Below are 13,257 nucleotides of genomic sequence, written 5' to 3'. Positions count from 1 at the left end.
ACACAGAGTGAGTCCATGCAACTTATTATCTGACTTGTTGGGCAAATCTTTACTCCTAAAGTTATTTAGGCTTGTGATAACAAAGGGGTTGAATAGTTTTTATTGACTTAAGACATTTCAGCTTTTCATATTATAATATGATATAATCTGTTATAATCTCCACCCGGCACAGCCAGAAGAGGACTGGCCACCCCACATAGCCTGGTTCCTCACTAGGTTTCTTCCTAGGTTTTGGCCTTTCTAGGGAGTTTTTCCTAGCCACCGTGCTTCTACACCTGCATTGCTTGCTGTTTGGGGTTTTAGGCTGGGTTTCTGTACAGCACTTTGAGATATCAGCTAATGTACGAAGGGCTATATAAATACATTTGATTTGATTTGAATACATATATATATATATTTTTTACATTATTCCACTTTGTCATTATGGTGTATTGTGTGTTGATCAGTGACACACAATCTAAGTGTAATCCATTTTAAATTCAGGCTGTAACAAAACAAAATGTGGAAAAAGTAAAGGGGTGTGAATACTTTCTGAAGCTCTGTATAAACAACACTTGATAGCCCAGTCCTGCTGGGCTCTCAAACACATCTTGTTTGTCAGAGACACTCATTGCTGTAAACCCTGAGATTGTACTGACTTCACGGTTACAATCTAATCTAGCTTTGTGACCTGTGGTGGGCTCGCTTTATGTGGACCGTGAAACCAAGCCCTAGGAAGAGGCCCGGGTAAAGCAGAGTGCAGAGAAGCAGAGGATATAACTCACTGGCTTTTATGGATTCTTTATCATCTACTTAGGATGGTCACCTGACAGAAATCCAATGGTCACTTTGCAAAGCACATTCCCCATTCATACCTGATCAAATGGTGAAATGTAGTCTCCCTCTCACGCCTTAAATAAATGTCATGTATGACACTCGTCACACAGTAAAACCCTGCTGCTCTTTATGATCTTCTTACTGAAAGCTGGAGCCACAAAGAGAGAGAGAGAGGAAGGGAGGAGGATAAACTGAGGAAGAGAATGAAGTGAAATGGATGAATGTCATCATATTCAGGAATGACTTGGCTATAATGTTGATGGTGATGCAGAAGGTGAAGCATAAATAAAGTTTGGTTATCATTACTGTCATATTTCCATTACTCCATTACTATTTCTAGGAAAGGATATACAGTATTTCACAGTTCCAGGTCTCTCTCTCTCTCTCTCTCATACACACTCTCACCATCTATCTATTCTCTCTCTTTATCTTTCTCTCTCACACTACTTCTCTCTCCCTCTTTTTTTTCTTACAGCAGACACAAGGTGCACTGAACCCTGGGAAGCACAAGGCATGAGGCTATAGACCACTGCAGCCCATGCGGACTACTGGACACCGATACAGAGCAGTTGATTCTAACAACAACCTAGAGCACCAGGACTGTAAGACAGTGACCCCAAATTAACCAGGTCAAAGGGGACCTGCTTTAGGGTTGTGACCCCATCATCAACAGTCTGGACCAGCACTGCCAGGTAGCCACCCACCATGAGTGGGTGTGAACCTAGCCCTATACAGTAATTAGATACTGGCTGAGAGTGGAGGAAACTGAGGTCAGGTCAAGTGGCTCTCCAGCAGTCATACACTGTAATACACATCACAGCTGAAAGTCTGAAGACCATCATGATAGATACAGTAGAGAGGAAGAAAATAAAGGCATGGTTGTTTGGCCACAGGGTGATATCTGTATCTGTATCATGCTCTCCTCATAAACCTGATATGAATTAAACATTTCCCATTTTCTCTGACGGGTGTCATATTACGGACTAGGGATTGTAAAAATATTATGGAGTTGGCATTCTCTGCCCCTTCTGTTAGATCAAGCATCTGGACTGGCGTAGTGATTACTCTCTGGGTGCTGTGGTGAATGTGTGAAGAGACAGACACATCACTAATGGATGGGACTACTTTCTGCACGTTGTTTTTCTCAATCCACATTGACATCCCCCTGGGTAGCATCTAAAATGGGGTTTGCCACATCATCTGTGCAATTCTAATAACGTGGTGATTTTTATGTCTGCATGCAGTATGACATGATTTAGCAATAGTTTTGCATACCCTAGCGTACCTGTAGACTTCCAGCCATTGTGCTAACGCAAGTTAGCATTGGCTCGCGTAACTGCCTCTAACTTCTTTCCTACTGTACGCAGAGAGATAAAAAGGGCATCTGCCAGAATCTCGCAGTATCCCTTTCTTACCATATCTGTTTCCGAGCTCCTCCCTCATCAGTGTACTCAAGTGGTTATTAAGTGTGCTATTCAATTTAAATTAGCCTCCACTGCAGTGAGTCAATGGGCTCTAATTGAGGCTAATCAATGAGCCTTTAATTATAATTATAACAAAAAAACTGCAGCAGGTAATGTCAGTATTCTGTGGACTCATGCTAATTATGGTATGGGAGAGACAGGGGGATAGAGAGGGATGGGGGAAATATGGGAATACTCTATTGAGCATGCTCCATTAAAAATCTGGAATTCCCTGTTCAAAGCAGATTTGAATTACCACAAAGGAGTGCTCCATTGTGTCTTTGCATTCCAGGCTAATTCATTATTTTCTCCCATTGTTTTTCCTGTGTAATTGATTACGTGTGGTTTCCTAGGGAAGACGATGGAGGATCGCTGTAGACTGCTCGTGGCACTTCAGTACTGTACTGGGCAGGCTCACGAGAATGTACAGTTGAAGTTGGAAGTTTACATACACCTTAGCCAAACACATTTGAACTCAGTTTTTCACAATTCTCGACATTTAATCCTAGTAAACATTCCCAGTCTTAGGTCAGTTAGGATCAGCTTTTATTTCTTTCATCACATTCCCAGTGGGTCAGAAGATTACATACACTCAATTAGTATTTGGTAGCAATGCCTTTAAATTGTTTAACTTGGGTCAAACGTTTCGGCTAGCCTTCCACTTGCTTCCCACAAAATGTTCGGTGAATTTCGGCCCATTCCTCCTGACAGAGCGGGTGTAACTGAGTCAGGTTTGTAGGCCTCCTTGCTCGCACATGCTTTTTCAGTTCTGCCCACACATTTTCTATAGGATTGAGGTCAGGGATTTGTGATGGCCAATCCAATACCTTGACTTCATTGTCCTTAAGCCATTTTGCCACAACTTTGGAAGTGTGATTGGGGTCATTGTCCATTTGGAAGACCAATTTGCGACCAAGCTTTAACTTCCTCACTGATGTCTTGAGATGTTGTTTCAATATATCCACATAATCTTCCTGCCTGATGTGCATCAGTCCCTCCTGCAGCAAAGCACCCCCAAAACATGATGCTGCCACCCCCGTGCTTCACGGTTGGGATGGTGTTCTTCAGCTTGCAAGCATCCCTTTTTCCTCCTAACATAACGATGAGTCTTCCAAATGGACAATGACTCCAAGCATGGTCAATTGGTCAAACAGTTTTATTTTTGTTTCATCAGACCAGAGGACATTTCTCCAAAAAGTACGATCTTTGTCCACATGTGCAGTTGCAAACTGTTGTCTGGCTTTTCTATGGCGGTTTTGGAGCAGTGGCTTCTTCCTTTCTGAGCAGCCTTTCAGGTTATGTCGATATAGGACTCGTTTTACTGTGGATATAGAAACGTTTGTACCTGTTTCCTCCAGCATCTTCACAAGGTCCTTTGCTGTTGTTCTGGAATTGATTTGCACTTTTCGCACCAAAGTACGTTCATCCATAGGAAACAGAATGCATCTCCTTCCTGAGCGCTATGACTGCTGCGTGGTCCCATGGTGTTTATACTTGAGTATTATTGTTTGTACAGATGACAGTGGTACCTTCAGGCATTTGGAAATTGCTCCGAAGGATGAACCAGACATGTGGAGGTCTACAATTTGTTTCTTGAGGTCTTGGCTGATTTATTTTGCTTTTCCTGTGATGTCAAGCAAAGACACAATGAGTTTGAAGGTAGGCCTTGAAATACATCCACAGGTACACCTCCAATTGACTCAAATGATGTCAATTAGCCTATCAGAAGCTTCTAAAGCCATGACAATTCCATTTTCTGGAATTCTCTAAGCTGTTTAATGGCACAGTCAACTTAGTGTATGTAAACCTCTGACCAAACTGGAATTGTGATACAGTGAATTATAAGTGAAATAATTTGTCTGTAAACATTTGTTGGAAAAATGACTTGTGTCATGCACAAAACTATAGTTTGTCAACAAGAAATTTGTGGAGTGGTTGAAAAACCAGTTTTAATGACTCCAACCTAATTGTATGTAAACTTCCGACTTCAACTGTATATGCAACGTACACTGCCATTTTGCCACAGCTCACTCTGTCTTAATTAAAGGTCTCCAGAGTGCACAGTGTGTGGTCTCGTGTACAGTATACAACCATTATGGTTCTTCGGGCTTCTGGCTTATTCAGTGACGTACAGTATTACCATAATATTACTCACACAGCTGAAAACAATTGCTCTAACTGATAAATCATAACCCTATTCTGCTCCACAATGGTGTATTAATAACCAAAAATATATATAAATAATATCCACCTTGTGAGGAACTTGCAAATGTTATGTAAAAGCAACAGTAAACAGTTCAACTTTGAATTGCATTACAACAATGTTGATATCCTAATACAGCCGTGCAGTCTCTCAGGGGTCTCTCATTGGACAATAATCCATGCATTATGATGGGGGCATCACAAGGATCACAATCAAACTCACTTCCTCCAGTGCTCTTGTCAGAAATATTTCACTTTTGTTTTCCTCAAGTGTCACGCTTTATATTTTCATTTCATTGCGTTCAGATGGATACAGTTACACTACGCCTACTGTGGATTTATATAGCAATGCTCAATTTGGAGACCGTCTTCAAAGAGTTGCAGATCACTGTAATCAAGTGTTACCCTGCAGCACTGATTGAGCCTTGTGTTACAAAGCGAGACACATACGAATGAAACAATTCAACTCAATTTTTGCCTCTGAAAGCCAATTTACAGCCACATTTAAGTCGCAGATTGCTTTTGCCATCAATCAAAGGCTGCATTCTTATCCCGAAGTTGCTTGTTATGTTCTCTGGATGCAGCACCTGTCGCTCTTGTGTAATAAAAAATACAATAATTTCAGGGAGTTGATTAGCTTTTTAGAGATCTTGATTTACTTCATATCACAGCTAGCACCAAATTGCAAAGTTAGCATGATTCCAAACAACTCCCATATTCCCCATTGCATCCTGGGGCTTCCTGGATCAGTTTTGACAGTAGATAGTGCAATAAATGCCTAATGAATGCAGCGAAAGCTCTATCATAGATTTACAATGACCTCAGTTGGGCCAATTAAAGTTATATGCTCAGCATAATAATGCATTTTATTGGTTTGGACAAAAGCATTCATTTGGTAATGGCATGTGACAGTTTTATAGGAATCTGGCCTCACTTCATCCTGTCTGATGGACGGAATGACAGAGGGAAAGGGGTCAGCAGCAGCTTTCCCAGGCCTGAGATCATTGGCTATATTTATTGATTCACACAGCTGTTGTTTGGCATGGTTTGGAGCACACGCAGACAGGCATAGATGCACACACACATACACACGCATGCATAAACACATATACTGTATGCCTGCATGCCCAACCACACATATGCACAGAAACTATTAGTACAACAGAGGCCTATTTAGAACTAAGAAGGCTTTTTGACTGACGACTGTGGTTGCCAAGGCATTTGATGAACCCTGTGGCCCTTGGCAGCCCCATCAAAAAGGGTCAGCGATAAATGGAGTAATTGAAGAAACATCACTACATTTCTTATCTTTCCCTACCCTCTCTCTCTATTCCTCCCTCCCTCTCTCTCTCTGTACCCCTCCCTCCCTCTCTCTCTGCGTCCCTGTGCTTAGTGGAAGGGAAGAGAAAGGGGAAACCTAGTCAGTTGCACAACTGAATGCATTCAACCGAAATATAGTTGAGTTGAATAGGGTAATGAACTCTGGCTGAGGAGCTCTGGGGGGGAAATAAATGTAGATGAGGGTTGTGAGTAATTGCTGCCTTGGGAGGGATGTTCAGAGATGATCAAATGCACAGAAACAACCTGAAAATGTTCACCCTTTGTCTATGAATGTGAATGAATGACTGAAATGATTGGATTTGTGTTTTCTACATATTTTTGATTACCTTACTCAGATAGTGTAACAATATTATACAACATAAAAGTGACAGAATCTGCTCTTGTTCCAAAAAATTGGATGATTTCTCCAAATCGAAATAATACAGAATCACTCATCGTCCCTTATAGAAAACTTAGACGCAGTCTTTTATGTCTTATAGTCTAATTTATGTTAGACAGTTCTTTAAATGTGAGTTGTCAATTATTATTTTGTCTGTGATGATTGTTCATTCAATTGTTGACTAGCCGTCAAAGGGCAGCTATGTCTTGCAAAATGTCAACTAACTGTAAAATGATTACATCCAAAAAATCACCACATTTAAAGATGGTGAGCAGTCAAGTTTAAAAGTCCAGTTCAATAAATTGCTAGTAGACTTTTGAGTATAATGCAGTGTCTGATCCAGTAACCTACCTGTCACCCGTAGCCTCTCTGCTCCCACCACCACCTCCTGATCATCAGCAGAGAACAGCAGCTTCCCTGTGCTAGATTTCACTTCCAACATCTTCCCTCGAGCACGCACTCCACTGGATCCTGGACAGAGCAAAAGGTGTCAGGAAAAGTCAGTGAAGTTCTAGTTTAACAGGTAGCTGCTATATGAAAAACCAAGAAAGACAGCTTGATTTATGCAAGGAGACAATAACTGAACTATAACTACAGTCAAATACTTCAAGAGTAAGACAAAGTAAAGCAGATCAAAATATAGAATAAACGCAGCCCGACACCAAAACAAACAACAGAGAAAAAACAACTCCTTTACTTGGATGATCCTGAAATGGTTTCATGTCGTGGGGAGAAACAAGCGATCTGATCAGAGGGCGACTGACACGTCATGAAAACAATTGATTCTGCTTCGCTGTGTCTGGAGTGGAGTCTCTAGCATACCGTATTCCTATTGCTCACTGATCCACTGAACATCTTTGCACGATAATCAACAGCCAGAAGACAAATGTCACTGCAGTTTACCATGGGAGTAGTGTTTGTCTGTAGCTGTTCATGGATCGAAATGTTTGTTTGGAACAAAAGAGAACTCTCATCCATGTCAATGGATTTTCATTGCTCTGTACGGTGTCCATATTAGGACAAACCCTCCATGGATGTGTGACTGTCTCCGATCGTGTTGCATGATATTACCTGCAATAAGTTGTGTGACCAGCTGATTCTTCCCATTGAGGATATTGATGGACACATTTTTGGAGGATTGCAGTAACAGTGGGCTGCCCTGCGGAGACAAAGCAAGTAAACAAACAATGCAGTTCACAAAAACACAAACCCAACGATAGTGACCCTAGTTCTCAGTGTGAGTGTGTAACTAGGACTGTACGTTTTACAGATCATTTCCATTAGCCCACAAGTCAAGAGCCAATCTGAAATGCAAATCACGTCTGAACTCTGGATCTGTCTTACTTGCCAGAGTAATCTTGCATGCTTCAGTCAAGTTCTTAATTAAAGATAGTAGGCAGCCATTGTGTTGCGCTTAAAGCCGGCAAGATAATGCATCTCATGTATATTAGAGATAATATTATGGCCCTTCATGCTTATCAAGGTTCCTTTCAGCTAAGCAGCACAGGAAATAAACAAAATATTGATATTCCTGAATAGACATACGTCACTTTAACAATGTGGTTGAGCACATGAGATTTGAAATAAGAGGTTATGTCATATTGATCTTTTAGTATATTAGGCCCCACTGGCACAAGCAGGAATGGTTCTTGTTCTGCTGCGATTCGTGGAATTGAATTTCTAGCCTCCCAGACTCTTTCTCCTGCTACAGTGTGTATCCTTAGGACCTGCTTTCATGTACACTGATTGTGCCGCCTCTCGTCCCTATTAATGGTTTGTTCCACAAAATGAGTGCCTTTTGCATCCCTTTGATATTTTAAGTAGAAATTGTGCACACATATTGTATTTTAAAAGCCTGTTTTATTAAATGAAGTGCCCTTTAATATATCATAAAACTTAAATTAAACACCTGTCCCTTTTAATAGCCCGGCATCGAAACACATTTCAGCAAATAAACACTGGGTCTAAATGAATTGTTTACGAGTGAACTTCAGTGAGTACTGCAAAGATTGAAAGAGAGGATAAAGGAGAGCAACATCCTTGCCATGGATGAGACAGCAGTGTTGCACATGACAGAATGGGATTTATGGCTTGTTTAAGATGAAATCGTCAACGCTTTTACTTTACTTGGCACTAAAACCTTTCAGAGTCATAGTTTTGATGGTTTCACCCTTAATATCACTGCCGTCCACTCACCAATTGTATTCCTGAAAACTGCCATTTACACATGACAGCATAAGCTACAAATAGATATAATTGGTTTAGGGCTTTATGGGCGGGAACTTTCTTTTTTACTTCACCCAAAAGTCAGTATGTGAAGTGCTGTTTTGACAGTTTCAAAATGCAAATAAGTTAGATCAGTTTAGGTAATACATTTGTTCAATTGTTTATGACAATGTTTAATAAATATTGTCACATGAAAGACAAAATTATTTTGTTAAAAAGTATATTTTACAGTCCTGACTAAATTGCAGCTTGGCGTTCGCTACTGGTAGCTGTGAGGTAGCAGCTAATGTTAGTTTGTTCTAACTAGCTATCCTCTTCCTCTGTTTCTGAATGAATTTATGTATATTTATTTTTCTAGCTAGCAAAATAGGTGAGCTAGATTTTGTTTGTGTACTGCCATGATTCGATAACATAACTAAGTTTGTCACTACTATTGGCTAGTAAAATCTAGCCAGTTGGACAGTGATAGCCGCAAACTAAAACCGGGGATAGAGACAGGGAAGATAATTAACTTTCTGTTTCATCTGCTGCTGGCTTGCTAGCTAATGTTGACTCAAATGTGTTTTTCCACATGTAATTGATAAAACTGTATTTTTATTCTATAATGAATGTAATTGTGTCAATGTGACAAAATCCTCTCTAGCTACCATGTAAAATATGGCTACTAGACAACAGTAGAAGCTATCTATGCTCCAACTTCAGTCTATCAGGTTTTCTGACATGGTTTTCCTGTCTGGCAGAGATATATTTCTATGATTGTACTGTTAGCTCCTGGTAGTTAGCTAGCTATATTACCGAAATTACTCAATCCTAAATTAACTAGATAGGATGGAATACTTTGAGTTTGGCCCACTATGACTGTCCCTGATCAGGTGATGGCCTATCCATGTGTGATGGATGAACTGATCCAGACACAAGCAAAGAAAGTGTTTCCTATAAGTCAGATAATTCTGGTTAGCCTACAGCCCTTTAGTGACTCAAACAGTTTTTATAGTATGCGTTATGGATTTAGGAAACAATAAATCATCATTTTTCCCACACAGAAAATCAACATTTGGCTAGCCAGGTCCCAGATCTGTTTATGATGTCTTGCCAACTCCTATTGTATGATTGTTGTCATGCCATATTACCATAGAAGTTGGCTATACATAGGAGTTAGCTATATGACACAGTCTGATAAAATATCAAGCTAACAATTTGCTAATTGTCAGAACAGAAAGAGTGAAACTTTAATGTACCGGAGGCCAACTCTAGTATCATAGGGTTTGTTACAAGAAAGATACCAAGGAGAATAGGAAGTGGTTTGTTTGTGTAGCACCTAAATGAGAGGGAAAACATGGATCTTTGGGGACTGAAATTGTTTTAGGTTGTGGCACTCCAGTTAGTATTAATCATTGTGGACATAGGCACCAAAAGATAACTATCAAAGATGTCTACACTGACACCCTGTCTAGGAAATAGGGTTCCATTTGGAATGCAGCTCTAACATTGAAAGATGATAAACTATTGTTCCTCCTGTGCAGGGTGAACCTGGAGTTGTCCTACACTGAGTTGACAGAGGAGCTGGGTTGTGTGAGAGCTCTGGCTATCGAACAGATCCCGAAGAAGGCATCCCATGAGCTAATGGGTCAGTATGTCCCAAACACATTATGCAAATATTAAAGATTACACTCCATTTTGAATCAAATAGAGTACCCTTGTGAAACCAGATTGACTACTGTGCTCACACTGGCTTCACTTCACTTGCAGAGAAACAGAATGTGAGCTTGTTTAGGTAGGTTATATAAATACAGTAAGCTTGATGCCATGCGAACTGATGCTTCACCCCCCCTTCCAGGTCTAAGAAACTCCCCAGCTTCCCAGCATCGCTCCCTGGCCTCTAAACACCCCTCCCCTCCCCAGACCACCTCCACCCTCACCTCTCCCCTTCTTTCCCACTCTTCACCTCCTTCTGGCCCTGCCTCCTATTCCTGCCGGCCAACCAGCCACCGCTTCCAGTTCCTCCACAGCTACTCTGACATAGTCGACTCCTCTGCCCATCAAAGGACACAGCCATGGCTCCTCCATGACCCTCTCCTGCAATGCCCTCACCCTTGCATGTTTTTCTTTCCTTATACCAAACATCCTGGATGCCAGCATATTTAATTCATGACTCTTATGGCCTTGCAGATGTAAACGACTTGTGAATACTGTAAAATAATGTTGGGCTTTTAAATTGTTCCCCTTCTGACTGTTCACGTGATAGGCTATATGCCTAGTGTAATGGATGTACAGAAGAAATGTTCTTTTATGCTACACTTCTCAAAAGGCACCCAATTGGTGGAACAACCCTAATACAGTATACTATGTGGGAGAGGGAGAAGAATTGAAGAAGAGAGAGAGCGAGAGCGAGAGAGGAACAAGAGAGAGATGGAGGGAAAAAGCAGTAGAGAGGATCCTTGCTTAGGGTTTTCTATCTCTTTATCTCCTTTGGATCAGACAATTGTCTTCTCCCATTTCTCACCTCTATCGATAATTACTATTCCGCTCACCTCCGCCATCTCTCTCTCTCTCTCTCTCTCTCTCTCTCTCTCTCTCTCTCTCTCTCTCTCTCTGTGTGCTAGACAGATGAGATAAAGCATGTGGCTCTGCACATTATCAAACTGTCCATCCATTGCATGCTCTGTGGTATTATTACTGCCAGGCAGAGGGTGAGGGAATGTCTATCGCTCCATCTCCTATGACATCACCTCTCTCTGATACTACTCTCCCTCTTTTGTAAACCTTTGGCAAATATGACCATAACTCTATCCTCCTGATCTCTGCTTACAAGCAAAAACTTAAACAAGAAGTTCCAGTGAAGCGCTCAGTACATAAGTGGACTGATGAAGAGGATGCTAAGCTACAAGACTATTTCGCTAACACAGATTGAAATATGTTCCGGGATTCATCCGATGTCATTGAGGAGTTTACCACATCAGTCACCGGCTTTAAGTGCATTGACGCTGTAGTTCCCACAGTGACAGTACGTACATATCCCAACCAGAAGCCATGGATTAATCCGGACATTTATAATAAATCCTTCTATGCCTTCTGACAAACCATCAAACAGGCAAAGCGTCAATACAGGACTAAGATCGAATTCTACTACACCGGCTCTGACACTTGTTGGATTTGACAGGGCTTGCAAACCATCATGGGAAAACCAGCTGAGAGATTCCCAGCAAAGTGAGCCTACCAGACTGCCTTCTATGGTCGCTTCGAGCCAAGCAACAATGAACAATGCGTGAGAGCACCAGCTGTTCTGGATGACTGTGTGATTACGCTGAGTAAGACCTTTAAACAGGTAAACATTCACAAGTCCTCAGGGCCAGATGGATTAACAGGATGCATTTTGACCAGCTGGCAAGTGTCTTCACTGACATTTTCAATCTCTCCCTCACCAAGTCTGTAATACCTACATGTTTCAAGCAGACCAACATCATCTCTGTGCCCATGAATGCCAAGGTAACCTGTCTAAATGACTACCGCCCCGTAGCGCTCACATCTGTAGCCATGCAATGTTTTGAAAGGCTGGTCATGGCTCACATCAACACCATCATCCCAGAATCCCTTGACCAACTCCAATTCGCATTTCCCGCCCAAACACATCCACACATCTCTATTGCACTCCACACTGCCCGTTCCCACCTGGACAAAAGGAACAACTATGTGAGAATGCTGTTCATAGACTACAGCTCAGCGTTCAACACCATAGTGCCCTCCAAGGTCATCACTAAGCTAAGGTCCCTGGGCCTGACCACCTCCCTCTGCAACTGGATCCTGTACTTCCTGATGGGCTGCCCCCAGGTGGTGAGGGTAGGTGACAACACATCCGCCATGCTGACCATCAACACGGGACCCCTGTAGCCGTTCATGCTTAGTCCCCTCCTGTACTCCCTGTTCATCCACGACTGCGTGATGTTAGGACTAAAACCTCTACCTCAACGTGGGCAAGACAAAAGAGGTTATCGTGGACTGCAGGAAATGGAGGGCCGAACACGCCCACATTCACATCAATGGGGCTGTAGTGGAGCGCGTCCAGAGCTTTAAGTTCCTCAGTGTCCACATTGCTAAGGATCTATCATTGTCCAAACCCACCAATATATTCGTTAAGAGGGCACAACAATGCCTCATCCCCCTCGGGAGGCTGAAATGATTTGACATGGGCCCTCAGATCCTCCAAAAATTCTACAGCTGTACCATTGAGAGCATTTTGACTGGCTGCATCACCGCTTGGTATGGCAACTGATCGGCATTCGACCGCAAGGCGCTACAGAGTGTAGTACGTACAGCCCAGTACATCACTGGGGCCGAACTCCCTGCCATCCAGGACCTCTAAGGAAGGCGGTATTAGTCATAGACTGTTCTCTGTAATACTGCATGCCAAATGGTACCAGAGCGCTAAGTCTGGCACCAAAAGGCTCCTGAATAGCCACCCACAAGCAATAAAACTGCTAAATAGTTAACCAAATAGCTACCCGGACAATCTGCATTGACTCTATGGACACACTGGACTCTACCCACACATACTTACACTGACACTGACACTGACACTCCAACACAACACAACACAACACAACACACACACACGCACACATCACTAATGCTGCTGCTACCGTCTATTATCTATCCTGTTACCTAGTCACTTTACCCATACCTACCTCAATTTCCTTGTTGCCTGCATATCGGCCCTATGTATATAGAGTACCACAGTATGAGTCATAATAAGCATAAAACCTAGCGGTCAAATAAGGAAATGGTTCCAATCATTTTTCCAGGTGACTATCAATATATTTGCTTGTTTTGACC

At 42.0% G+C, this 13,257-nt stretch overlaps 1 protein-coding gene across 2 annotated transcripts in view; it reads right to left on the bottom strand.

The window, feature by feature from the left end:
* The window catches only part of LOC109892766 (delta-sarcoglycan-like), a 313,752-nt gene that overhangs the window by 43,742 nt on the left and 256,753 nt on the right, over positions 1-13,257 (bottom strand). For both annotated transcript variants that reach the window (XM_020485532.2, XM_020485531.2), the window contains exons 4-5: positions 7,273-7,360; positions 6,553-6,672 (exon numbers count right to left, since the gene is read on the bottom strand). In XM_020485532.2, coding sequence (XP_020341121.1) covers positions 6,553-6,672; positions 7,273-7,360 — 208 coding nt within the window. The remainder of the gene's footprint in view (positions 1-6,552; positions 6,673-7,272; positions 7,361-13,257) is intronic.

This window comes from Oncorhynchus kisutch, linkage group LG6, assembly GCF_002021735.2.
Source record: "Oncorhynchus kisutch isolate 150728-3 linkage group LG6, Okis_V2, whole genome shotgun sequence".
Lineage (NCBI taxonomy): Eukaryota > Metazoa > Chordata > Actinopteri > Salmoniformes > Salmonidae > Oncorhynchus > Oncorhynchus kisutch.
This window is presented reverse-complemented; position numbering and strand designations above follow the sequence as displayed.